The sequence below is a fragment of the Balearica regulorum genome, chromosome 5 (assembly GCF_011004875.1).
Source record: "Balearica regulorum gibbericeps isolate bBalReg1 chromosome 5, bBalReg1.pri, whole genome shotgun sequence".
NCBI lineage: Eukaryota > Metazoa > Chordata > Aves > Gruiformes > Gruidae > Balearica > Balearica regulorum.
In genome coordinates this window covers 41,808,154-41,834,340 of record NC_046188.1, presented here as the reverse complement: position 1 = coordinate 41,834,340, position 26,187 = coordinate 41,808,154, and the positions used below count along the sequence as shown (strand labels likewise).

The 26,187-nt window shown below is 44.6% G+C and overlaps 1 protein-coding gene across 4 annotated transcripts in view; it reads left to right on the top strand.

Moving 5' to 3' along the window:
* MAPKBP1 (mitogen-activated protein kinase binding protein 1) overlaps nucleotides 1–26,187 on the top strand; it is a 101,688-nt gene that overhangs the window by 17,560 nt on the left and 57,941 nt on the right. For all 4 annotated transcript variants that reach the window (XM_075754433.1, XM_075754432.1, XM_075754434.1 and 1 more), the window contains exon 3: nucleotides 13,688–13,779. In XM_075754433.1, coding sequence (XP_075610548.1) covers nucleotides 13,688–13,779 — 92 coding nt within the window. The remainder of the gene's footprint in view (nucleotides 1–13,687; nucleotides 13,780–26,187) is intronic.

The window sequence follows — 26,187 nt, the reverse complement described above, 5'->3', positions numbered from 1 at the left end:
AAGCATTGCGTTGCTGTTCAGTCTTACTGTTTGCCCTTCAAGTGTTTGTCTGCTTCTTATATCCTTTGTTTAAACTGTAGAAATGTATTTAGAGCTGGTAGTTCAGGTATTTCTGAACTACATGTGTCGCTTGAAGTTATTTCTTACAGATTCTGCTAAATGCTTCTGAGTAGGTGAATGCGTGTAAAACTATCGACCGGAAAATCATGCATTAGGAGCATTGACTCTTTGCTGAAAACTGGAGCTCTGTAATCTTTTTTTTTTTGTGTGTTCTGCTTTTTGCAGCAGCAATTTTTTGCTAAGAACTAAATATGTGAAAACAGAAGTACTTTGTGAAGTGTTGAAGGAACAGGAGCTGGTTGTGTGCCTGGATCTAGGGCTTTATAAATTTCTAAACAAGCAGTAAAGAAATGGTAGTAGTTGTAATTGTTTGCTTTCTTGAAGTATGGCAGGAGCTAAGTGGTAACAAAACTAAAGGGATTTTTAAGCTTGTGGATAAAAATTGCTTCCTCTCAGTGTGGTTTTACTTCCTCGGTTCTCACACTTGGTAATTCTGCCAGTTACCCATGCTGCTGAGCCTAAATGTAGGCTAGAGGAGACCTGCTTTTCCAGTGTTGCTCCCCCTGTTTCAGGATTTTAAGTCACTTAGATGGCAGCCTGCTCCCTTTTTCTTTTTGTTAAGTCACCTTTGACGACCTCCTCAAATAGGTCAGCTTATGTTGGACTTTTGTGCACCTCGTTTACAGACTGTGTTTCCTTCAGGAAAAGAAACTGAAAAGGTCCTTGGGAAAAAAAAATCACAGGAAGAAGTGATTTAAGGGCAAAGTATGTGGAGAAGGAAAGTGGGCTGAATGAATGTTTTAATGAGTTTGTTTAGAATTGCTTTGAAGTTATCTTTATAACCCTTTGTCTCTCTGTGTGGTTTATTGTCTAGTGGTGGTTTCCTCTGTGTGTGTGTGTAAGAGAGAGACCATGGTGTTTCTTGCTGCTGACTTGCAGGGGGAGTTATTCAGGTCTTTGTGGTGCTGGGTCTAGGTCATAAAACGTGGAAGTAATTTTAACTGGAAAGACTAAACGGAGTTCTGAATGTGAGATAGCCGTGACTGTGAATCATGATGGTTTCACCTATAGTACCAGTTTGTGTCTTTGAAGCAAAAAGATGGCCCTGCTGTGCGTACCTGAGTGAGCACATGTGGTTTGCCGGAGTTGTCTGTGCGGTGGCTGAGCAGCAGGTGCAGCGATGGGGACACTGCATTACCCATGAAGGACTGTCCAGCTGTACTGGAACAGGAGGTGGTGGCAGCAGCAGGGTTGTTGAGGAGACAATGGAAATCAGTGCTTGTGCTGTTCCATGAAGTTTGTTTTCTCAGTCTTTGGCCCGTGTTTGTATGTATCTCTTCTCCTGGAGGACATAGTCTCCTTTCTGGCTGACAGGAGAAATCTCTTGGGTATTCAATATGCATGTTGACTGGCAGATGTGAAGAGCTCCTTAATTCTAGGATTCACGAAGGGCAGATGATGATAAACGCTCTTCTGTAAGAAGCTTATTCCTCAGGGCAGAGGGCAGGGAGTACAGGAAGGGATTGCTGAGAGCTAGGTGGTGAGTGGCGACTGGGGGTGGGCAGGAAGCTTGTGTGGCTCCTTCTGTATATCTGATTGGTTTGGGGAAAAAAAGAAATCTCTTGTCTTTTCCTTTGATTAATTTTTAAGCATTCTTTAAAAATGTTGTCCTCAGCCTCAAGCAGGAGTGAGATACAGCAATGATGCGGCATGGTCCATACAGTAGATAGCTGCTGGAATTTGGGAGGGAGGTGAGGTTATTCCCAGCTCTGCTGCTAATTTGTTGCATGACCATAATCAAGACATTTTACTTCAGTGCTTCTGGGGTTTTTTGCCATCCAGTCCTCTTATATCTGGTTATAGACTGCAAGCTGTGTGAGAGTACATGTTGCTACCTGCTGTAAGCACAGGAGGCCTTCATGTTCATTGGGACTTCTTGCAAGTACTGTGAAACAAATAATAGATAGTCTAAACAATATTTAGGGAAAGACCGAATACTAATCTCTTTACCACCTGCCTCTTTCTGTAGGGATGTTATCTGTATGATAAATGCTGTGTACTCGCACTGCGTCTTTCCTGTTGCATTTATTCCAAACTTAGCATCTTTTAAATTGCTGATAAGTGGGTTTTTTTAAAAAATATAATTTAAATCGGCTTACAACAAAACCATTTTCTAATCCCCTGAGGATGCAAGTATGTACTTTCTCCCATAGTACCACTGCAGTCTCAGGGAAATGCATGTGTGGGAGGACAAGGTGTCTAGTCCTGAGTGGTTCAGGTGTTATAGGCAGAAGCCTTCAGGCACCGGGAGAGATCAGCTCTCTGACCTCCTGCGGAGGGGACAGACACCTGCTCTGTATAAGGAATCTGGGCATAGAAAGGCAAGGCTTTTACACAGAAAGTCTCTTTAAATGTTTCCTGGGGACTCAAATACACTACTTATAGCTGTTTCCTTCTCCAAAAAATCTATATGGTTGGCTTTGTGGCAATGAAGGCTGGGTAGGTAGGGACGAGATCTAGAGATGCAATTTAGAAGTGGCAGCCCGTGACTTTTAGGACAGAACTGCTGTGCAAATCAGTGGTGAAGGATAAAAATAGATTCATTTGGCATGGGGCGTTATGCGTGAATAAGGAAATCACCAGTGAATGGTGTCACATCAAGCAGGCTGATCAAAAGGCTTTTCTTTACCCTGCACAGCTCTAGCTTGTGCGTTTCTACTCTTGAACACAAGGTCAATAACCAAGTTCTCCTCCCAAACCTTGTCAAACAGGGCACTGATCTGTTTGTACCGAAAATAAGCCCCAGTGAGAAGAAATGAAAGGGGAAGGGGATTGTAACGTGATGCTTTTCTTGAAGCGCTGAGATGTGGCTTTCCTTCTCTGGCTCCCCTTGGCAGGGTTAACTGTGGGGAAGGCTTTCTGCACCCTCTCTTTCGGTCTGTCTTCCCTGTGTCCAAGTTTAGTTTGAACGTATGCGTTGTTTATAGAGTTCAGCAGGAGGTGATTTAGGACAGAGTTCCTTGCCACGGCGGTACCAGTATTAGAAGCAGCATGTTATGGCCTGTGTGTTTGACTTCTCCAGAGTCAGGAGTTATGCAGAGCTGCCATGGTTTCCTTGGAGTGGATGCCCATCTCTGACACAAAGCTGTGGACTTTTAACCATTGGCTATTTGTATTTAGGAGCAGGCCCAGCTCGGGGCCGGGGCTGGCTGTGGGGAGGGACTTTGGCAGAGCTGCAGAGGGAGCAGCCTTGCCAGCCTGTGCCTGCATCCCTGTTTGGCTCTTTTCCTTGTTCTTGTCTCTTACTTCTTGTGAGTGCTAAAGCCTGGGTGAAACAGAGGGGAAAGAGTCTTTCCTATCTGGGAAGTGATGATTAACAATGATAAACAGTGACCCTTACGCTGAGAGAACCGTTTGTTCCTGCTTGATTTCAAACCCTTATATGAGTAACTGAAATGCTGCCCAAGGGAACTGTATTTACTTTTTTTTCCCTTCTTCTCACTGAAGGACTTTCTTTGCCTATATTCAGGCCCTGTGTGTGGATTTGGAGGAGACCAGTATTTAACACTGCCAGAAAGTCAGAAGTTGCTTCCTTTGATCTCCACTATTCGGACAGATTGATGGGGGAACGTTGCAAGTCCTCACTTGTACCTAATCCTCTTACAGACAGTTCTCTGTGCAGTGGAAGGTGAATTCGTTCTTTTTTCTACTATGAAGAAAAAAAATCACTGGACAAATTGCCTGTGTGGGAGGGCAAAAGCACCCCCTACGTAAAGTCTGGTATCTTGCCTGCTCTCTTTCCTTATGAAAAAGTAATGCACATTCGCAAATTGGAAAAAGCTGTTCCTTTTGAAAAAGTGATTCTGCACAATTCCAGGTCCCGAGAGTTCCAGGAATGGCTTCTTTGAAGCCTGCCCACACAGGAGACATCTCTCTGTTGTGTCCCGTAGCACTTGCCTGCCTGTGGAGCTGGTCCGATTGACTCCATGTGCAGATGCTTAGTCTGAAATACATCAGGATTGACTCTTTACATGCCAGCAAACCTGTAGCCTGTTTGATGTTGCTTATTCTTTTTTAAAATATACATTCATCACACAATCTTCACAAACTTTGCTTACATCAACAAAAAGAATTCCCCACACCAAAGTCAAAATAGCATCATCACGACACCGACAAAGGTGGACAATTTACACACACTCCACCCCTTGTCCCTTTACCACATTTGTATCTCTGAAACGCAGATATTCTGAAGGTTTTGTGAAATCTTATGAAAATCAGAGTCGGGGCCACATTTACGGTGAGAATGATGGCTGAATGGGAGAATGAGGAGAAGTTGCTGCTTGCCACGTCTTTAGCAAGGGTTGATAAGGTTACACGTGCCTCTCCTCATCCCTGCAGTATTTTAGAAGAAATTGGACCTTGGTGTGGGGGTGTGGAAGAGAAAATTAGGGGATCAGGCTGTTGTTAAGTGAAGAAACAGAAGGTAATTATTTAACGATGGCTAGGTCATGCTGCAGAAGCTGGTAGGAGATTAACCCTCTATGTATCCTCTTTTGCAGGCCATAGGGACACTTGCAGATGTGTGCTGCTGTCAGTTCTGAGTTCCCTCACTGTGGTTCCTGGTAGAGGTACTTTTAATAGCCTCCCACCCACTTCCCTGGGGCTATGCAATGGTATTTATGGCCTCCCTGGGACTGCCTTACTCCAGGTGCATGGAAGAAGAAGGCAGAGTGCAGATTCAGCACGTAGCCCCTGACAGCTGGGGCTGATGGGTCAGGAATGCAGTCCTGACAGCTGGAATCGGACTGAAAGCAGCCAGCACGGTGGGGAGGCCAGGAGGGGAGAGCAGGCGAGAGAGGCTGTGTGGAGAGATGGACAAACGCACGCACGCTGTGTGCAGGCACGTGTGGAAAGACAGCCTGCAGAGACCCTGGGTTGCTTATGTTCCCTTTCTTCCACCTCCGTCCCTGTTTTATTCCTTGTTCTCTCAACTGCCTGGATCATTTTTAATAAATGTGTGCACACCCCTGTGCAACCATTGTAGTGACACCTGGCAGAACCATTAGAGCTGAGGCTCAGCATTTTCATCAGAACACTTCCCCTCAGAACATCCCATCTCTGCTTTTGTGCAGGTTTACAAATGTAATGTAAAGCTTCCCGTAACTCAGCGATTCAAAACCTTTGGGTAAGTCGGTTTCTACCGAAGGTAGAAGGCCAAGGTGTGTCATTCATCATTTGTGTTGTGGGAGATTGTTCCCTGATGTTCTTAAAGTGGTTATCTTGAAATCGAATTGCCTAGAATTGGCAACTGCTTGTTGTAGATGATGATGTTCTGATCAGGTGTTTGGTTTTTGGGGTTTTTTTGTTTGTTTTGGGGTTTTTTTTTGTTTTGTTTTTTAATGGATTAAAATGTGAGGACTTGTTCAGTGGTCAGATATAGCTCTGAATCCTTTCACCCCATGAATGCCACTTCAAATTGAGCGTTTCAAGCTGGAAACACCTTGAAATGTTGCAACAAGTCTGTGCAGTGGATTGCATGAAACCAATTTGATGGTCTTGGCCTAGAGGGTCAGTTAGGCAATTGGTATGAGCCTGCAATGGTGGCAGTGAGCAAGGCTTGTGAGGCTTACTGCAAGACACACGGAAACTGCTCGGTCAAGCCAGAGATGTTCTGAATTGGTCGTGTGTTGGAGCTTGGTTTACTACTGTTGCTTTTGCAGATGGAATATTTTCAGTCTCCAGGCTTGTCTAGACAGTACTCTTTGCTAGCACTGGATGCTGAGGGACAGAAGGTTCAGGCTGGAGAGGAAGGAGGGAATAGAAAAGCCTCTTTAAAAAAAAATAAATTAAAAAGTGCATATTCTGTGTGCACATACAAAAACAGGGGGAGGCGTTGGGTAGGTGAGGGACAGTAACCAACTGTGGAGCTGAGTGGTTTTGTTGTTTGTGTGCTCTTGTAAGTCAAACATCCCCTGCAGTTAATTCCATCCACCCATCTTCAGCCCTCCCCTGCCAGACCAACAACAAAAACCCCAAGTCCTGAAAAAACAAACAGGCAGAGGAACCTGGGCCAAAGCCAGATCTTTGCATGTCAAACTCAAGTGCAAAATGAATATTTCACAGCTGTGTTATAAAGCCCTGAAATAAAGGCTTTGCAGTGGAAATGCTGACAGCCCCTTAAGTAGAATAGTATACTGTAATTAGTGTTCTGTGTTTAATGTGCCAAACGAAGCACAGCAGAGCTAAATGTAAAACTTCAAACCTTTGTTTTTCTGCAGCAGTAAGAGGAGATCAGACAGTGTGTTCAGACGGTGGATTAGAGCCTACAACGTGTGTGCTGGTCCCTGGAGGTTAAACGTGCTTTTTTGCGGCGGGGCTCAGGGGCGGCAGGAGAGATGTACAAACAGGGCCAGCTGTGAGATTTGGTGCTCTGTATCGAATTTCACTTATGTAAGAAATAGACGACTACTTAAATGCTGACACTGACAATGTACAGCTACGATGCATTTTCACGTATTGGGTGCCAGAGTGCATTGATCCGACTTTGCTGTGTTGCAGCACAGAAAACATGTTGGAGTGTGTGCGGTGGTGCGGAAAACTCTGGGAGCAGAATATAGGGACATGGATGTGAAAAGCACAGTCCTGTTGTGAAACTTGGGCTTGATTTTGGAACTCCCTGTGTCACTGTATTGCCAGGACTGAAGAGTATTGGGGTCTCAAGTCGAGCCCTAAAATAATTTTTATATTTTTTTTTTTTAAGGCAAAAGAACAGATGATTATGTAGCCACTCCTCAGACAAGATGGTAACTGATTACTTGATGTGCTAGGGAAGGCTTTCCAGAGGAACCCCCATGGGTTATGTCCCTCTGGGATTTCTGTGTCCACCACTTTCTCAGGAAGGCGTGCCTTTGCACATACATTATTAATATGCCTACGTTCAGGCAGGAGAGGGATGAGGGCAGGCACATTGTGCAGCAGATGATAGATGAACTCTGATGGATGTTGTCTTTTCATGCTGACTTGATGCCGCTACTTAATTAAATGGATTCAGACGTTAACTGTGTTATACACAGGCCCATGGGAAGGCTTTTAAAATACAACTTGTCTGCACGTGGACATTTATTGAAGTAGTCATTCTGGAGTGGAATGGAATAATTGTGCTGCAAGAACTCCCTCTGAGGATGCTCTTGTTCATGAATAAGTGCTCACAAAGGCATGAAGAGGAAAGGGGAAGTTGAAATCAAACTGATGATTCAAGAATAGAATTTCCCTTTCCATAGGGGAGCAGAGAGGAGAGAATGGGGGATGAGTTTCCAAGTGCAAAGCAGCAGCAGTTCTTACCCGTGACTTGGTTGAGCAGAATGACCTCTTTACTGCTGTCTGTAAATGATCTTAGGTGTCAGCAAGGCAGATCGAGTGTAAGGTATTAATGAGAAAAAAAAAACCCAGAGAACAAAACAGAAGGCTATGCTATTCTATTCTGTAAACACTTGCTGTGACCACACTTTGAAAGCTGTATGTAGTTGTGGTGTTTCCTCTTCCAACTCAGGAAGTATATAGTGGACCTGGAATGTGGCTCACAGAAGAGGATCAGAGCTGATCAAGGATATGAAATGGCTTTCAGGAGAGCCATAAATTGAGTAAGTGAAGACACTTGTACTTGGAACACAGATGACTTAGGGGTGATAGCATAGCTCCTAACAAAATCATGAGCCACCTAAAGATGGTAGGTGGGATTGACTATTCACTCTCTCTTCCCATACAAGAACTAAGGCACATCAAATGAAGCTAATAGAAGTCAGGTTTAAAACAAGCAATGAAAGGTGGTGGTTCTTGAAAATGTACCAGACTGTTGGAGTTCCTTGCCAAAAGAATGCCAAGCTTTTAAAGACCTGGTGGATAAGTTCATGGTAGAGGACTCTACTGGAATAGATTAAAACCTGAGAATACCTGTTTTGAGACTGGGAGATTGATACAAGGTGAGAAAGAATCAAATTTACTTTCCCTGCTTGTAAACTTTATCCATACATTCATTTATGATACTGCTCTTCCTGACTTTTCTCCTTCATTTATGGCTGCAAATGGAAAGAGGAACCAGGGCTAGATACTGTCTGGTCCACGATGGCCAATCTCATGAAGTCTGGAACAGACACATCTGCTTGCTGGACATGGTTTTCCCAGGCTGTAGCCTCCTGCCTAATGCTGTAGGTACTGGGACATATGGTCAGCCCTGTGCAGTAGCACCAGTTTTCTCTCCTCAGTGGTCTTTTTGAGCACTGGAGAGTTGTGTGTATTCTCTCAAATGCTTTGCTTCTTTATTTCCATGCTTAAATAAATTGCGTTTATAGAGAACAATGAGTTTTTGGACCGAGAAGAGAACATGGATAGTATTAGAAGGCAGGAGGTGAGGTGATCGAGTCAGAAAACTCTTTACTTTCTCGAGCATATGAGTATAGGGAAGAGGGGCTGAAATACTACTTAACTCCTGCTTAGTCTTTTACTGACCTGGGGAGGGTGATGGGATGAGTAGCAGTATCATTCAGCCTACAGTTGAAACTCTTTAAGGGATGCCTGGTATTCAAATGGCTTTCCCTTGACATTTTCTTTTCCTTTCTTTCTTTAAGGTGCAGCCAGACTGCAGAAGTCTGTTGGTGGGGAAGCAGGCATAGACATAGGAGCTCCTTCCCAGCAGTGACGGCTCAGCAGTAAAACAGTGCCACTGGAGGGAGGGTGCCTATGAGCTCAGGTCAGGCAGGACTGTCACTAGATTGTCCCCTTCAGCACTCACTTTGGTGGAAATTATTACTACCCTGGTAACAGCGTGCTGCCTACATGTGCAGGCCACAGTGTTTGCCTCCTGTACCTCCTGCGTGGCTTTTACAGTGTAGACAGTCCCAAAGGGTTGCAAATGATGGGAAGGAGAAGAGTGTTTGCAGGGGGCAGAAGTTGGGATGATCCTTCAAGGATTTCTGTGTTGTCCTTTGAGCATGTGGAAACAATTGCTTGTGGTACCTTCCTCAAAACAACAGAAAGAGCTTGCACAAGTATAAAACTCACGCTCTGAGAGCTTGGGAGCAGCTGGTCATGCATCTTGTTTCCTGAAAAGACAAACAAGACTGGCCAGGGCTGTTTAGGCCAGGCTTTCTGAAAGGATTATCTGCACCTCAGTAGTAAGGCAGAGGTGGCATGGCTTTGTCACACAAGTATGGGCTTTCCCCTTGTGCTGCCCGGGACCATGCCCGAGCAAAGCAAGGGCTGCTCTCAGGTGTGCCCTTTAGCTTCCAGGTGGGATTGGGCTGCGGCAAGGCCCCTCTCCCTGGCTGCCGTGAATACCTGTCAGTACCTCGAGTCCTACAATTCAGGACTCTACTGATCTGGTCCTACCAGGTGTGGGAACTATCTGATGAACTTGGAATCTGACATGGAAGGAACAGGGTAAGTGATCTGCTTAGGCACTAAAATTTCTTTACATGTTTGTGCAACTCTGAGCAGCCAAATTTAGATTTAAGCTTATAAAATGGGTGAATATCAGGTTTTGCAAGACAGGTGTTAGCTGCACAGCTGATTCTGGTTTTCGTGCCTAAGAGTGTGTATTGAGCCTCCAAATTTGACAAAAAGTTGACCTTAAAGGAATGGAGGTGGGGTGGTTACAGGTACCATAGGGGCAATGCAAAGTGAGTTGCAGAAGCATGTTGCATGTGGATCAATTTAATAACACTTGCAAATCACGTAGAGAACCTTGACTGAAAGTGCCGAACACTATTAATAGAAGTGTCGGGATGAAGTAACAAATGTGGATAGCCAGCCTCCTCTCTGCGCCTCTAATTTAGGCACACAAAATGACAGGTTTAATCTTGCAGTTGTTTCCAGGCTTGGATGAGTGTGATGAGGTGGCCCATTGATTGCCTGTGAAGGCCTGAGCGAGCAGTGACATGTCTGATGACTGTGGGAAGCAAATTGGGCCAACACAGGAGCTACTGGTAACGAACATGGTGTCTCAGATCTGCAGGGGGGCTCTCCAGGTCCTGTGGTTAGCTCAGATCAGACTTGGAAAGGTGTGCCAGGGACTTTATTTCTGATTGGGATGTGCTGGAGTACTACCTGGGAGACTTGTATGAATGGCAGTGGTTATGGCTGTATAAGACTGGGAGACTGCGCTTGCCACATGAGGAAGTGGGTTCCTACCTTGGTGTAAGTCGGAAATTCAGAGGTGGGATAATGGCAGACCTGTATCTGCAAATTTGCCCTTTGCTGACAATTCTTAATTCCAGATTAGGAAGTTAAAGTTGGTGTAGTCCTGCCCTAATTAACTATATTAATAAATTTCTTTGTTTTAGCTGGCAAGTTGAGAGGAATCCAATTTGTACTGTGTTGTTGCTGATTGTTTTTTATCTCTGAAATATTTTTCATTCTTCTGTCAAGTTTTGTGACAAGTGACTTGCTCTTATGTCATGTAGTCTGGAAATTGGTCGTGGGGATAAAGCTGTGGTGTATTGTGGGTGGGGTGGTGGGAGTGGAACTCACAAGTGTCATAAGACCAAATTTTAAATTTGCTTGTACTCCTGTTCGAAGCAAGTGGTTTTTAATACTCTAGGAGGTGTTGTAAGAGCATCCACTGGATATGCTCATGGGATTGTCTTTCAGATTCCTTACATTAGGAAGGTTTTAAAACTATAGCTAGGAGCAAAAAAGGGGGAGTCTTTTTCAGAAAGTTAGTTATGAGTCTCTGGACACGGGTATCTATTTCTGTCGCACTAGGTCTATCAATATCAGTGTTATCACCTTGATAGTTGTTGCATTTTTCTAATGGAATGAGTCATCTGTTGGAGGCCAGAAGATGCTCCCTGGCAGTAGAATAATTGGACCCAAAGACTGACCTACTCCTAGGAAAAAGGTAGACTTTCCACCTCCTAGCATTCCCTCAAATAGTCTCTTGGCAGAGCAGCATGTGGCCTCCACAGACCCCATGGTGAGAGGGGAAACTGGAGCAAGTGTGACATTTTGCTGTTGGTGGGGTGAGAGTGCCAAGATGAATCAGTTAGTGCTCTTGCTCAGTTTCTCTCCCTCTTAAAGACTAGGAGGGGACAGATTTTTCCACGTGACCAAGTACAGAGTGGATTTTGGAGGTACAGCTGGATTGATGTGTAGTTGCCAGTGAAAGGGGACAGTTTTTTTTTTTTCTTTTCCCTAGCTTTGAGCTCCCTGTGGCTTCCCCAGGCTGGCAAACAGAAAACAAAAACTACAACATGGTTTTCTGCTGGTTTGACCTGCTGGGCAGGCAGTTACCATGCCAGTGCTGGTGCAAGGGAAACGGTGGGGGGTGTCATTGGGATGAGTGGGATGAAGGAGGAAGGAACTGTCCCCTCCAGAGCAGGCAGCTGTAAGATCAGCTCAGCAGTGGCCTAAGACTGCACACTGAGAGGCTTAATATACATCCTCGCACAGCAAAAATGTACCTGTTGGTGAAAGTAGGTTGCTGAATCGCTGCTGAATAGCTGCATAGCCAAGGTCAAGTAGTGCCTTGTAGGATAGTTGCAATTACAGCCAGCCTGAGCTAAAGCCTGTGCTGAGCAGTGTAAGTACAGCATTGCTAAATTGATGTTTGCTGACAACATCAAGTAATTGGTGCCTTATCTAGATTGGAGCACTTGAATGGCACATGTCTCTTCCACTTCCTCCTTCGCTGTCAAGAATGCGGTTTCTATAGGAATTTAAACCTCTCTTAGTTTGATGGGTTGGGAACTGGTATGGGCTGGAATCTCAGCAGTAGAAGCACTGGGTTCTTCTTTCTGTGCATCTCTGAGGCTGCTTTAAAAATAAATGTGTTTTGAAGTATTGTAATGAGCCTGGAAGAATAGATATCCTTTTAGCCTCCCTCATTCTTCCCCCCAACCAATACTTTTGTTCCAACATTAAGTTGGAACAGAACTATTTCCTTTCTTTACCGGTGGATTTGTAAATGCATTTTTAATTATATGTTCTCATACTTAACAAAAAAATCTAGTAGAGTTTTATAAAAGCCATGTTTCCAGAGATACTCATTTTGCAAGGGAAGGGGACAATTTGGTGTTCTCTCATACCATCTCAAAGTATCTGGGGTATATTATTACTAAAAGGGAAAAAAAGACCAAGTTGTTCCAGAGACTGGAATATGAAATCTTCTACTTTCCATGTCACTGGTTTGAAGGCAGGCCAGATTTGAACTACCTAAGCATGGACAACTCACTTCAAGTGGTGGCACCTCAGCCCTGCTTTACCTGTTGAAGCAAGGTGGTTCTCTGTGGGGGGGTTACTTTTGTCACCATCTCTCGTAAGCTGGGCCATGAGCTCAGTGAGACCTTGTTTCTTCACCCTACAGCTGAACTCCTCAGGTCTGGTAAGCTGTGTGGTCAGGGTGGCGTGGGGAACCTGCCCTGCCCCTGCCTTTTGTGCACCAGGTTGGTATAAATACAAGATGTTCGTCTTCAGGGCAGCTATTAAAGACAGTAGTAATTATTACAATAGTAACTTCTTATGCCGCGTCCATGCCCTTAAGCCTTAACCAAATGTAACTTAGATGATGATAATTAAAACCGGAAGACCATGACCCAGTAAAATCTGTGAGTTTGGTAGGGACAGCAATGCTGAGGAGGAATGTATGCATCAAATATATAATAAATAAAATTAAGCTGTGCAAATGTAAAAGAAAGAGAATAATTTTGTGTCAGTCAAAACAACTCCAGGGCTGAGAACTGGTTTGTACTCAGAGCTTGAGCCTTTCATGCTACAGACCAGATTTTGTGCAGTGTAATCCCACCGCAACCTTTTGCTTTGGGGTAATTGCTAAATTCTGATGCTTTCTCTGCCAGGGAGTGCTCCCCAACATATTGTTGTGTTTGTCTGTCCCCCTCATTCCCCCTTCTGTTTTTGCTTTTCCCAGCTTCTTGCCACAGAGGGCTGGCTATAAGTCTTTTTATCTTTCAAGTAGCTCTTCCCAGTTGCATTTCTTTTCTTTTCTAAAAATAGTTGAGATCTTTGCTCGGGGGGAAAGCAAGCATTTTGGATTACTGTCTCTTATTTGGGCTTGTGAACCCAGTCATGTAAGCTGTTCTGTCTCTTGAGATTCCTGGGGAGGGATGCCCTGGTCCACTAAATGTGATTTCCAATTCAAGCACTGTGGGAAAAGTTGACTGTTCAGTTCCTAGGAATATGGGGCTGGGACCAGGCTGAATCTCCACTGGATGGAGGAGATTAAGAGAACAGGTCAACCTGGAAACAAATTTTGGGAAAGAGCTCTGGAGAAAGTGGTTTGCTGCTCTTGCTGGGAGGATGGGAATCAGTGGGCAGTGAACGTGCATCGCAGTACTATCTGCTGCTTGCAATCCTCTGTCTTCACAATGCTCTGGCATAGACGAAGTAATCAGTGGATTGATAACTCCTCTGTACCCCAGCAGTATATTACTGTTGGAAACTAAGCAGGGTTGCTTCTGTACCTGAGTGCCTGTCAGTGAATTTTTAGGAGCTGTGATTCTTCTCAGTGCCATTGTGAACCAGACCATCAGCATCTGTGTATGGGTCCATTTGAGCTGCACTCATATTTCATAATACTACTTTTTTTTTTTTTTTTTTTCTTTTTCATATGCACTAGGTGACTTTGGAGAAGGTGTTGGGGATAACTGTGTCGGGAGGCAGAGGATTAGCCTGCGACCCCAGAACCGGCCTCGTTGCTTATCCAGCAGGGTGAGTCACTAACTGCATTCTTCAAAGCTAAGATAAACCAGGACTGATATACCAACATAAAGATTCAGGGTGTTTCTGCTATGGTCTTGTATAGGGAGGCTATTTACCATTCTTCAGTCTTTTAACACCAGAGAATGATGAGACTCAGCACTGTTAGTATAATTGGCAAAGGAGGGATTGCAGAAGTTGATATGGGCTCAGCTCTTCCTCCAGGCTAGTTTATTCTGCTGGTCAGCAAGTTAAAGGAGAAGAGGAAGGGCAGTATCTCCAAGTGGCGTTGCATAGGCATAGTCTTAAGACATGAAAGCTGGAATTAGGAGAAAGGAACTTCCACAACAATTATAGATGACATTTTCAAGTGTACAAGAAACAAGATAGCAACACTTAAGGATTCTGTGTTTGTGGCCAAAATGAGAGATGGGGTCAATAAAACCGGCTAGAAATTTTTGCCCATTCTGGCAATATCCTAGTTCATAGAACCATGGAATTGTGGTTGGGAGCAACCTCTTGAGATCATCTAGAGCAACTCTCATGCTTGAGCAGAGTCACCTAAAGCAGGTTGCCCAGGACCGTGGCCAGGCAGCTTTTGAATATCTTCAAAGATGGAGAGTCCACAACCTCTCTGGGCAGCCTGTTCCAGTGTTTGACTACTCTCACAGTAACAACAACAACAACAAAGTGGACTTTTTTTTTTCCCTTTTCTTTTTCCTTTGTGTTCAAATGGAATTTCATGTGTTTTAATTTCTGCCTTTTCCCTCTTTTTCTGTCAGTGGGCAGTCTGTTAAACTGCAGGCAGTTTGAGATCCACATCTGTGCTTGACAGCATCCTTTATGCTTGAACTGTTTGGAGCCAGGCAAATATATTCCAGTGTGTGCTACCTCTTCCTCTGTATCTTTTCTGACACTGAATATGTTCGTGCTTGAAGAGGGAAGGAGATAGAGAAGAAAACAAGTGCAGTAAACAGATGTTTTGGGCTCTTGCATAGCCAAAGATAGATTAGTTTTGTTAATAACAATGTCCTCTGATGAGCTTGTGCGTGCCTAATGTTCATTTAATCAAGCATGAGGACACCTGGGGATTATTTTGGGTAATTAAAAGGTTATGTGGTTCCTTAGGGCTTTACAGGGGAATCCTGTTCCTACTTGGTGGTGGTAGCATCTCATGGCCTGGGCAGGAAACCTATGGAATATACCAGCTGTGTGTTGTAACAGTTTAATGGCTTGTATGACTTGCTGCTCTTGTGCCACGGTTCTGTGATGCTGTTGTGATTTGCTGCAGTCAAGACAATCTCTGACAAAACTAGCATTAGTTAAGGAGTCAAAATGTGAGAGGGGTACTGGTGCAGACCTTACTAAGTTGATGCAAGTTCACTTTGTTGTTGGGTTTTGTGTGGTTTTTTTCCCCATTCTCATTTCCAGTGAATTTCTCTTGATTTGCAAGAATCCTGGCATTTCTGATACATTTGCTTTATTTTGTTTCTGTTTGAATTTACTCAGTGTGGAAGCTTCTTACATGAGGCTGATGTAGCAGACTGGGTATGGCTCATGCACAGTTGGTTCATGACCTGTCCATGCAACTTGGTCACCTTCAGCTGTGCTCCAGGTACTTCAGTGATTTCCTCAGCCCTCTACTCATCTACTGAGGTTTTGCAATCCTGACAGGCAGATGCTTTGCTCCTCCAGTCTGTCCTACCCCTAAAAGCTGAATTTATGTAACAACTCTGTATTTTCCTAAGAACACTTTCAACATACCTAGATTAATTTGGTTGAGATCAAAACAGTTGCCACAGGCATCCTGACTTCATCCACACCAGGCATATGAATGCATATGTGAATGAGGACTTGTACATGAGAAGCTTTGGCATTCTTTAGCAGAATCTTAACTTTGGTGTCTGGTTTGGCTGAAGTAAATTTGTTTTTTTTTTTTAAATACAATTGATTTTCTGGATTTTCTCTTTCCTGGAGTTTCTGAATCTCCTGAATGCAACCCAAGCTTGTTCCAACTCCACAGTGGTGCCAAAGAGCTGAGTGTTACATTATTACTTTATTTCCTTCTCACTGGCTTTTGAACCTTTTACCCTTTCTCTTCTTTGGCCCTAATGAGGCTTTTGCACTGGCAGTGTGTGACAGCAGCTTTGCTGACCCTGGTATTGTTTTGGTGGGATGCTTGTTTAATAGGAGGCTTTTTCTTCATGTCTGCCATAAAGGCTAAAGGCACTGAGTGCTGCAGATATTCTAGGCCACTACTTGTATATAAGGCTGTTGTCTTAGGAGATAAGACAACATAGGAGAGAAAATCACTTCCTTTTCGAAGGTCTTAGAGCCGCTGCCTGCACTCGCCTGTTCTTGTGCTGGCAAGTGAAATAAACCCAAAGTTGCTAAATTTGATCTCTGCTAGGGTCGTGCAGTGAGTTACAAAGTTGGTCTTGTGGGAGGAGCGAGGGGAACAGAAAGGTACTGAATTTTTTTACTTCTTCTGGCAGGACTGATGCTTTGTCCTCCTTTTCTTTCAGTTGTTTCCCCCCCCCCCCCCTTTGCATTTTCCTTGCCCGTCTCTCATTTTGGTGTATTCACTTTTTTTTGCAGTAGCTAGTTGAGGTTCTGTTTCCTGGAAACAAGAAGGGAAACAAAGCTAAGAAAATTCTCTGAGGATGACTACCATTAAAAAAGAAAAAAAAAAAGAGGAGGGGGGAAAATGTCAATCCATTTAAATTCTAGACCAGCTGCTCAGATAGCTTGAGTCAGCTTATCTGTTTTGGGGTTGTGTTTGCTGTGTTTTTTTAAGCCTTGTAGGTTTGTGTAACTGACTGATTTATTTTGCTTCTCTTTATTCTTCTTTCCTGGGCTATCAGTTGGTCATAATAGCTGGTTTGGAACCTTGTCTTCATGTGAGGCACTTGTCTGCTTGAGAGAGCAGCCTGTGCTTTTTCTTCCATAGGAGCAGGAAAGTTGTGCTTCGTACTGTTCAGTGTGCAATGTCTTTTAAACACTATTCTGTTATGTTCTGGCAAGCTTAAGCCTCTCTCTAGCTCTGCTTGTGAATTCCTAGCCACTCTGATAGAATTCAGCGATTTTTCACATTGGTGTTCCTTGCTGGGGAAACTGGTATTTGATACATAGCACATGTAATGAGTTGATGGGTCTCAGCTTGCATGCGTATTCTTCCTTCCCCTTCAGCTCTAACATGGCTCTTTAAATATAGCAACTCCTGCTAAAGGCAGACTCAAATTTAACGTAGTGAATCCTCTCTGAGATATAGTGAAATTAGTTTCTTTGGGTTTCTCTCAGAAATTGCTGTAGCCAGTACAGACACAGGCCCCTGGCTAGCTCTGTGTGTGCACGGTACATTTGCTGAACAAATGATTTGGATGCCCCTATATTCTGTACCATTTCAGAATGAATCACCTTTGTACATAGGAAGGGAGCGATAATGAAAGAAGGACCTATGTGATCAAAGTTAAGATGAAGATATTAAGTCTTTTCTCCTGCTGCTTTTTGCCACAAGGTCTTGTTAAAGAACTAGACTTGTTCTTGCTTTAGCTTTATCACCTTGAAGGATGTTTTTTTGAGATAGGACAACTAATATTCGAAAGTGAATGGTGTGTGAGAATACTGCACAGCTGTCTGGGTCAAACTTTATTTTGCTGCTGCTGTGCATGTTGTATGTCAGTGCAGCAGCCTCTCGTGTGCCAACCTCTGCTGCAGCAGAATCGAGCCACTGTGTCTCCCCTTGTTCTAGCCCTTGTCCTTGGCTAGTTTGCTGTACTGAGTGGAAGCCTCTTAACTCCATCAGCCCTTCCGAGTCATACTTCTCCTGGCTCCCTGTCCCCGGATCCAGGGAGGGAAGTGTCAGGTCCCGCACAGGCAGGGCAGTGACCATGGTCTGTGTCACAGCAAAGGGAGGAAGGGGAGGAGCACGGTGAGAAATGAGTGAATTGGTTTTAATCCAGCCAGGAGTCTGCTCAGCACGTGTGGAGCTGCCTCACACAATTGAGTGGTAAATCCCACTGGAAGCTGAGAGAGCGAGGATTTTTATTTTCCAGAAGTGGTTGTTGGTTTGCTCCCAAATATCTCTTTCCAGTTCCAGTAGATAGGCTGTAAGGCTAAGTGGTTTCCAGCCCATCCACATGTGGAGTCTCTTGGAAAGTTTAATCATCATTTTCCGTCATTATATAGATAGATTACTGCACAACATTATAAACTATCCGCTTAGAACAATTTCCCTTTACCTTAAGCTGCATATAACCCACAATGGAAGAATAACATTTAGGATAAACATTGCATAACTTTACCATGCATGACGTTGCCTTGCTCTTTCTTTCCTCTTTAAAGTGGAAGGTTTTGGTCAGTGGGTTACAGGAATGAATTGAGAGGCAGATCTAGTAGATGACGGCCGGTGAATGAGGCAAAATGCTGTTCTGAACTGGGATCCTTTCAAGACTTATGACCATTGTGGCCAGGATAGAATTGGAGGCTACATGGACAATGAAATCCTAATTTGTAAGATGACAAATATTCCTGCCTTATTTCAGAGCATGTTTTTCTTAACTAACTGATCACTTTGCTTGGATACCACAATGGTAGTTGCCTTTAGAAAGCTGTAGGTACACAGAAGGAATCCACTTTATAGATCCAGTGTACCTTTTGGTACATGTGCAGTTTGTGCAAAGCTCTACTGCTCTGTGCAGGTACAGTTCTTCCCTAATTTTTCCCTAGCATAAGTGCTAATGCTATTGGGCTGTATCCCAAATGCAGCTTGAATGGGTACAGGGACATTGAAATACTCAAACTGCTGTAGTTGCCAGTAGATAAATCGAGGTCTGCTGGTTGCTGGCTCCTTCAAGTTTACTTTACCCAAACCTCTGAAGGAGAATTTCTGGGCCTTCTTTGTATGTCCTTTTCCAAAGGAGAATCCTGCAGTGTTGTAAAGACTGTAGAAACCTATCCTAAAATGAAAAGAAGTTCTTATCTATAGTTCAAAGCAAATTTCAGCATCTTTGGACACACCAGAGACAGTTTGCTTTGTCATCTTTAAAATGAGACAGTTGCCTTTCAAGGGCTAGACCTCTCCCAGGAATCTGGACTGTTGGTAATGCATTTCTCCTGTGAGGCTTCTGTGCTTGTACATGCCATCTGGGGAGATTTTCCAGCTGGCACAATTGTGGTAGTGGACCCAGAGAGGAAGATAAGAAAGTCTCCTTCATTGAGATTGTTAAACACAATTTGAATCGAAGAGCTGTGACTGCAGCTGGGTTTGAATTGGGCCATTACAACCAAACCAAACCTTTTTTTTCTGTGCCAAGAAGGAACAGCACCAGGTTTCAGTGTCCTGAAAGTGTCCAAAAAGATGATGACAAGTAGCCAAACCCTTCCCTCCCTTTCCTTCCCCAGCAATAGCAGATGTCTCAGAAAGAAGCAGGAGTACTTTGAACTCTTCAGTGGGTACTTAAGATGGGGAGATTTAAGAGAAAGGAGCATGTTTGCACTGAGACATGAAGACCTGAAGTATAAAATACTTCTGTTCACTCCTTGCTTTTGTTAATGTAGATTAGATAGGGAGGGTGGGCTGAGTAAGGCTAATGCAGTCTTAGTTTCTGGCAAGTGAGCAAACTCTTTGCACTTGGGACAAGAGAATGGAGATCGCCTTTGCAGCAGAGCTTTATTCTCAGGCCAAAGAATCCTAACTTTGATATTTTAATTTGCAGAGGTGGATTTAAGGGGGCTATGGCCTCTCCTCTGCTCTCTTGCTGCTGGCTTGTGAGATTCACAGGTAACAATCATGCAGTCCTGGAGCAATTGTCCTCTTCCCATCTAGGTAGCAGCTGTGTCCAGTCCTGAATGCCCATCATGGCACTTCAGATGGAAAAGACCCTGCTAATGAGTAGGAGCAGTCTTCCTCGTTTGAGCTGTTTCTACATGCCCATGCAACTAGACAAGAATTTCTACATTGGTTTTTGATTGGTCTCTCTTTATGTGAGTGCTGGAGACTCTTCCACATTGAATTCACGTCTCTGTAATAAAACTGCACCGAAAAAGTAGAGTTATTTGCTGAATGGTTGTAATCTCACTTGGTTTGGCAGATGAGGAGATGAAGAAGCAAACAAAGCAGTACTAGTGATCACCTGGAGCTGCAGGCAAACTCCCCTGGTTTAAGTCCTTAGCAGAATGGAATCAAGCCTGTCAAATTGACTTCCAGGCAGTTTCCATCAGCCAGCCCCCAGGCCTGTGTGTGTGGGGGGCTGTTGATGTCATGTCTAATTAATTTAAAATCTTTACCTGTGACAAACAATTGAGGATGTAACATTTGGTAGAATCTTAAATAATGATACAGCTGCAGAGCTCCAGACCTGCAGCAAACCTGTTGCCCAGCAGAAGAGGGAGAAAAATAGGATAAAACCTCCAAACAGCAGGGCAGAAAAGCTTCTTACTAAACCAGAGGGTGCCAAAAGTGCTGCTGTCTGTGCTGCGTGTGCTGAAGACTGCATCATCGGAGTATTGTCAGACTGCTGAAGGGGAGGTGTTAGGAGTGTGAGCCCTTGACTCTGAGCGCTTAGCTGCTGGCTGGGGAGGTGGTTAATGCCATCTTTGCCAGCAGTGGAGTAGGTTGTGGTGGACAGTGGGAGTCTTGTGGGATGTTTGGCTTCCGTCCCTGTGTGACTTTGTGTCGCGCTTGGTATTGGAAAAACTAGTCAGGGCAGTGCTGATGTTTGGCATTGCCAGCTCCCTTTGAGACAAGCTGCTGTTTTGATGTACGCAGAGCTTCTGCTTACTTCTCCAGAGTGCCATGTGCTAATTCAGCCTTCCAGTTACGAGGGAGTGGGCTGCTGTTCTGTAGCCAGCTGCTACAGCCTTGGGACAAATAGAAATGAAATGTGACACTTTGTCCCACAGTTACTATTTGAGGATCTGGCAGCAGCAGTAAGTCTGATACTTACTGCTTGAGGGAGGGCATGCTCCCTCAAGCCACCAGGTACCAACATGCCTGTTTATCCCCTGTCTTCCCACAGAAGCCATGTGATATGAACCCAAAATGCTTCCTTCGTACCCCCCATCCTATCTGGGCTGAACCTGTGCTCATCCATGCTTCTGTGCTTCCTCCTTTCTGTCAGGCACCAGGAAAGGGCTGGACTCTGCAGCTGTGCTCAGCGTAGGCGTGTGCTGCTGCATCTGGGTGTCACTATAGAAACCCCCCAAGTGAGGAACAGCAATCTGTGCTTCCTCTTGCAGCCCTTCCAGTGGGAGGACCCACCCCGTTGACAGGCAGTACCTGCTCTCTAGGCTCAGGGATGAATCGAAGTTGAAGTCTGGGGACCATTGGTAGCAGAGTTTGCTGCTGTTTTAACAAACAAACAAAGCCCCAAACCAAAAACCCCCAAGTAAACCCCTAAAAGCTGCAACAGGAAGCCTTGACCTGTTTAGATTGCTAGATGGTTTTTGAAATTTAGATTGAATTGAGAATTTTTCAAGAGAATGGTCCAGTTGCAGTGAAGCATTTTGGGAAACGTTTCACAAATTTGTTCACCAGGAATTCTGTGGAGAGAGGGAGTGTATGAGTGGGAGCAGATGTCCTTCCCCAGAACAAATTGCCTATGAGCAACCTTGCTTTGAGTTGAGCAGAAAACTAGGTTCAGTTCAGAGATCAGCTGGTAACTCTAATCCTCCTTCCCCTCCCCACCTTCAAAATTGCATGATTGGGGGCAGGAAAATAATAGAATCATAGAATAGGGTTTGAAGGGACCTTTAAAGATCATCTAATCCAACCCCCTGCAATGAGCAGGGACATCTTCAACTAGATCAGGTGGTTCAGAGCCCCATCCAACCTGACCTTGATTGTTTCCAAGGATGGGGCATCTACCACCTCTCTGGGCAACCTGTTCAGTGTTTCACCACCTTCATTGTAAAAAAACTTCTTCCTAATATCTAATCTAAATCTACCTTCTTTTAGTTTAAAACTATTACCCCTTGTCCTATCACAACAGGCCCTGTTAAGAAGTCTGTCCCCATCTTTCTTATAAGCCCCCTTTAAGTACTGAAAGGCCACCGTAAGATCTCCCCAGAGCCTTGTCTTCTCCAGGCTGAACAACCCCAATTCTCTCAGCCTGTCTTCAGAGGAGAGGTGCTCCAGCCCTCTGAGCATATTTGTGGCCCTCTTCTTGACCCACTCCAACAGCTCCGTGTGTTTCCCATTCTGAGGACTCCAGAGCTGGATGCAGTACTCCAGGTGGGGTCTCACCAGAGGTATGTTGTTCTGTATTTATTCTGTATGTTGTTCTGTATTTGGGATGATAGTGAGAGTTTGTCTGACGGACAGGAAGACTTTTCTGAAAAAAGTCAGCAATGGGGAAGAGGCAAGGTATTGTAGGGCATGGACAACACAGACTTTTTTTTCTCTATTTTTAGTCTACCACTACCACGGGACTGGATGGTAGAGAAAATCACTTTGCTTCTCCCAGCTTGCACCTTTATCTAAAAATAACAGTTTTCTATTTTCTCCCTTATCGAGCTGTAGATAATAGGAGCTGGGTATTAAACAGATGACTTTAAAAAAAAAAAAAAAAAGGAAGATTACTTAAAAAGTGCTTTCCTGTACAGCAGTCCTTACCCTTGCTAGTTTGGACACTCTTTTCCCACCATCACACACTAGCCAGCCCTCAAGGCAGTAGAGTCTACAAAGATATGTTGTGCTGCTTAAGAGCCTCTGCAGCGTGCTGCTCCTGCTGAACATCCCACAGCTGGTTCCACGCATAGGACTTGAGCTCAGGTGACGTTGTGGTAGGGATATGCACAGAAAATTAAGGACATAAGGCAAGGAACACCCGATGCTGTTGACTCCACTGCCTCTGTGCCCTTCTTTGTACCTGCTCCAAGTGCTGAGCAAGCCTGGCTCTCAGCAGAGAAAGGAGAGCAGAATGGGGCGGTGGTGGAAAGAAATGCTCTCGGAATGGTTTTGTAGAAGGAAGTTGGATGGAGGTTGCATAGGCATCTCTTCAGTGGTGCGTTTTGCATTTTGTATGGAACATCAGAGCATTTTTACATGCAAATTTTTATTACTTCAAAGAAAGAAGTAAAAACTTTTCTTGTTCCGCCCCTCTCCTCTTCCATACAATATACTTTTGAACTCTGACCCTTCAGTACCACAGCGTGGCACAAAATTGTGTTAACTATAAGCATCTTTTGTGCTTAACTGACAATGAAGGTGGGGGTGGTTTTTAGTGTAATAATGAATCGTGGGACCCTTATTCTGGGCCAAGGAAGGCTTCTTGCCTGCAGTGTGTGTGTAGGCAGCGTAAATGTGCTCTTACCTCCAGTGATGGGAATCCTGGAGAGGAGGTGGGGTTTCTTTCCGTGTGTGATGCTGAGGTGGTGTGAGTGAGCCATAAATAAAGTTTGGTAGTGTGGGTAGGGCAAATCTAGTTAGGGACCTTCAGTCCTGCACTGCCTCACACAACTGGTGCGGCAGGTCCAGGCACCGCCTGTGTAGTGTGTGTTGAGGGTCCAGAAGTATTAGCTGAGCCCTCAAGAAAGTTTATATTAGAGTGTGGATTCTTGCTGTTGCCAAAAATATTAGTGATGAAGAAAGTGAGAGCAGGGAAGTGGGAATGTTTTTTATCTTTGCAAGGCTGCAGTGAAAATTCTTGTGACAAAGAAAAAGCACTTAACTGCCCTTGAAGCTTCCCTGTGCTGGATTCCTGAGGCTGTGAGCAGGGAAGGGTAGGGCTTCTTGGAGGAGTAGTGCGAGTTTGCTGCTGTTTGGGTTGCCTGACAAACCATATTAAGGAGAACTATATAATACGTGCTTGTTACTGCTTCCATCCTAGTTCCAGGGCAAATATTCCAGTTCCTTCAATGGAAGAGTGTTACCATGCCTGTCAGCATAGCTACAACAGTTGCTGTTTAAATGATTATATTGGTCATATCTGACTTTAACCTGCCTTATTAAGGGAAATGCTGACTGTCCTCAGTCTTTCACTATACCAGCTGCATTTGATTTTTAAATTGGGAGGCAAGCTAGAAATAATCCTATGTAGAAGGTTAATTGATTACTTTGTGCTTTGATCTCATTTACCAGCATGTGAACTAAAGGGAGGTCACCGTCTTTCAAAAAAAAAAAAAAAAAAAAAAGGGCAGAAAATAAAAAGCAGTCCCATGGTGAGGGTCACTTGTAGTTTATGTGCAAAGAAATTGAAGTGAGAGAAAAAACATGTCTGCTTTATTTAATAACAGAGCTAAACACTCTGGTAGAGCTCTGCAAGTGGGAAGCTTTGACAGGTTTGGAAAGCTGCTACATACTAGTCGAATAGGAAAGAGGAGCGGTTGCAAAGCTCATTCTGCCTTGGCTATTTTGGAACATGTAGGCCTTTTTTCCGCTTGATGCTCTGCAACCCCCTGAGGTTTGCCCATTGCCTGAGAAAGGAGGGGGATGGCATAGAGCAGGAGTGCCCAAGAGCCTGCAGGTAGCAACCTGCTGTCTTCTCTACCTGCTCTGTATCTCTCCAGCAGTTATACCTCCTAGCAACCAGCACCTTGGTGCAGCAACATGACTTGTTCGTGAGCCAAGTCCTGAGCTTGCATAAGAGCTGGGGGGGGGGGGGGAATGGGGACTAAATAGCAAAGTCTGGGATGAAAATGAGATACCAGCCGCCTCGACTGAGCTCCACCCTTTCTAAGAATCTCAAAACAGGCGCTGTGTCTCCTGGCAACCTTGGCACAAATCATAGAGTTTAACTTGAAAGAAGTACATACAGTCCAAAGGACATATCCCATCACCAGGTGTGAACAACAGGGAGTCGGTCCTTTTCCTCTTCCTGGAAGATCTGGCACTGTAGATGGTCTCCAGTTTCACTCGGTGTCAGAAAGGCAACAAGTTAAAGGTGAAAGAGCATCACATTAGGATAGCTAAGAAGCACCAAGAAGCAGTGTGTTTTGTTTATTGTAAGTATGCCCAGAAGTGCCCTGACTATTGCTTAGGAACCAGATGTAGGACTTGGCTCTGCCTGCGAGGCTGGCGCTGGAAGCCGTGCCCTGCGCTGGAAGCCGTGTGCTGCAACACGCGCACACATGCGCTGGCCCGTTGTGCTCCTGAACGTGGTTCTTTCGGCTGGCAGTCAAGGACCGACAGAGCTGATACCAGCCACTTCTTTGCCTTCAGTGTCAGTTGCTACACTTTTGCAATGCTGATGTAATGCTTCTCAGTCTTGGACTCTAACCTGGCTGTGTTTCTCTATGATGAGAGATGTAGATATATGAGAAAGCAAAACTGGGTTTTATCGTGATTGCTTCTCCTTCCAGGAAAGCTGTCTTTTCAGATCTCTTGACAACTGTGCTCATTAGTGTCTCTGAAGAAAAATTTTTGTGCACGTAAAATGCTCTATATTATGGTGAAATAATGGAAAAACAGAGGTAAATGTTCATCTTCCATTAAAGCCAGAGCTGTCACAAGGCTCCTGAAACGATAACATAGGCAGAATTGAATTTTGACAGTGTTGCAACGTCTGAGCTGTTCCCGCTCTGAGAAGTGGTGGGGCTGTAGGAGGGAGCTGGCGAGAGCTCTGGGCATTTGGGCCCGGGAGCTGTGGCAGGCTCCCCTGGGTTGTGGCACCACCAGCAGCTGTGGGGAGAAGCTGGCACTCCCTGCCCCTTCTTTCAGCATTCACCAGCCTGACCTCATAGGGCTCCGAATAGGCAGGGCTGGCAGGAGCCTTTTTTTGCCTTTTTGCTGACCCTGGCAGCCTGGTGCCCGAGGCAGCTGTGAGCTTTGCCCATGCCTAGAGAAGCCGAAAACAGCTGACCATTTAAGTGGGTGATTCTTTAACTCCATGCTTTCGAAGAAGCAGGTTTGGGTTTGGTTTGGTTTGTTGTTTTTTTTTTTTTTTGTCTTTGACACTCTTAGAGAGATGTGGCAAGGCTTATGCTTACTGAAGCATTCAAGGGGAAAAGCTGCTCCACTTTCTCTGCTGCAGTGGGAGCTTTTTTCATCTGCTCTTGAACGCAGGAGAGATCCATGCCGGGTTGATGGGCACCGGAGGGGACTGCCCAGTGCATTATGCCCTGCATGGCCATCCTCCCCAGGGAAGGGACAGACCTGCCTTAGTCTGCTTCTTTCTGAAGGTTAATTAGATGACAGAGTTGAATTGTATTACTTTCTGTTTTCTCCTTTGATTGATGCCGCTTTAATATTGACTACACTGCTTGCTCATGGTAAAACAAAGCCTTGAGACATCTGCCATGAGCTGTCATGTTTGGCTGCCCCAGATGATTAGTTGGATGTATGGATCTTTCTCCCTGCTCCTGAGCTGCTCAATCACAATGAGGGAATACTCTGGCTGTGCTTGCTGCTAGAAACAGAGGTGTTGGCCAATTGCTTGCAAATGGGGTGTGTTTTTCCTTTGGGACTAGATTTTAAAGGAA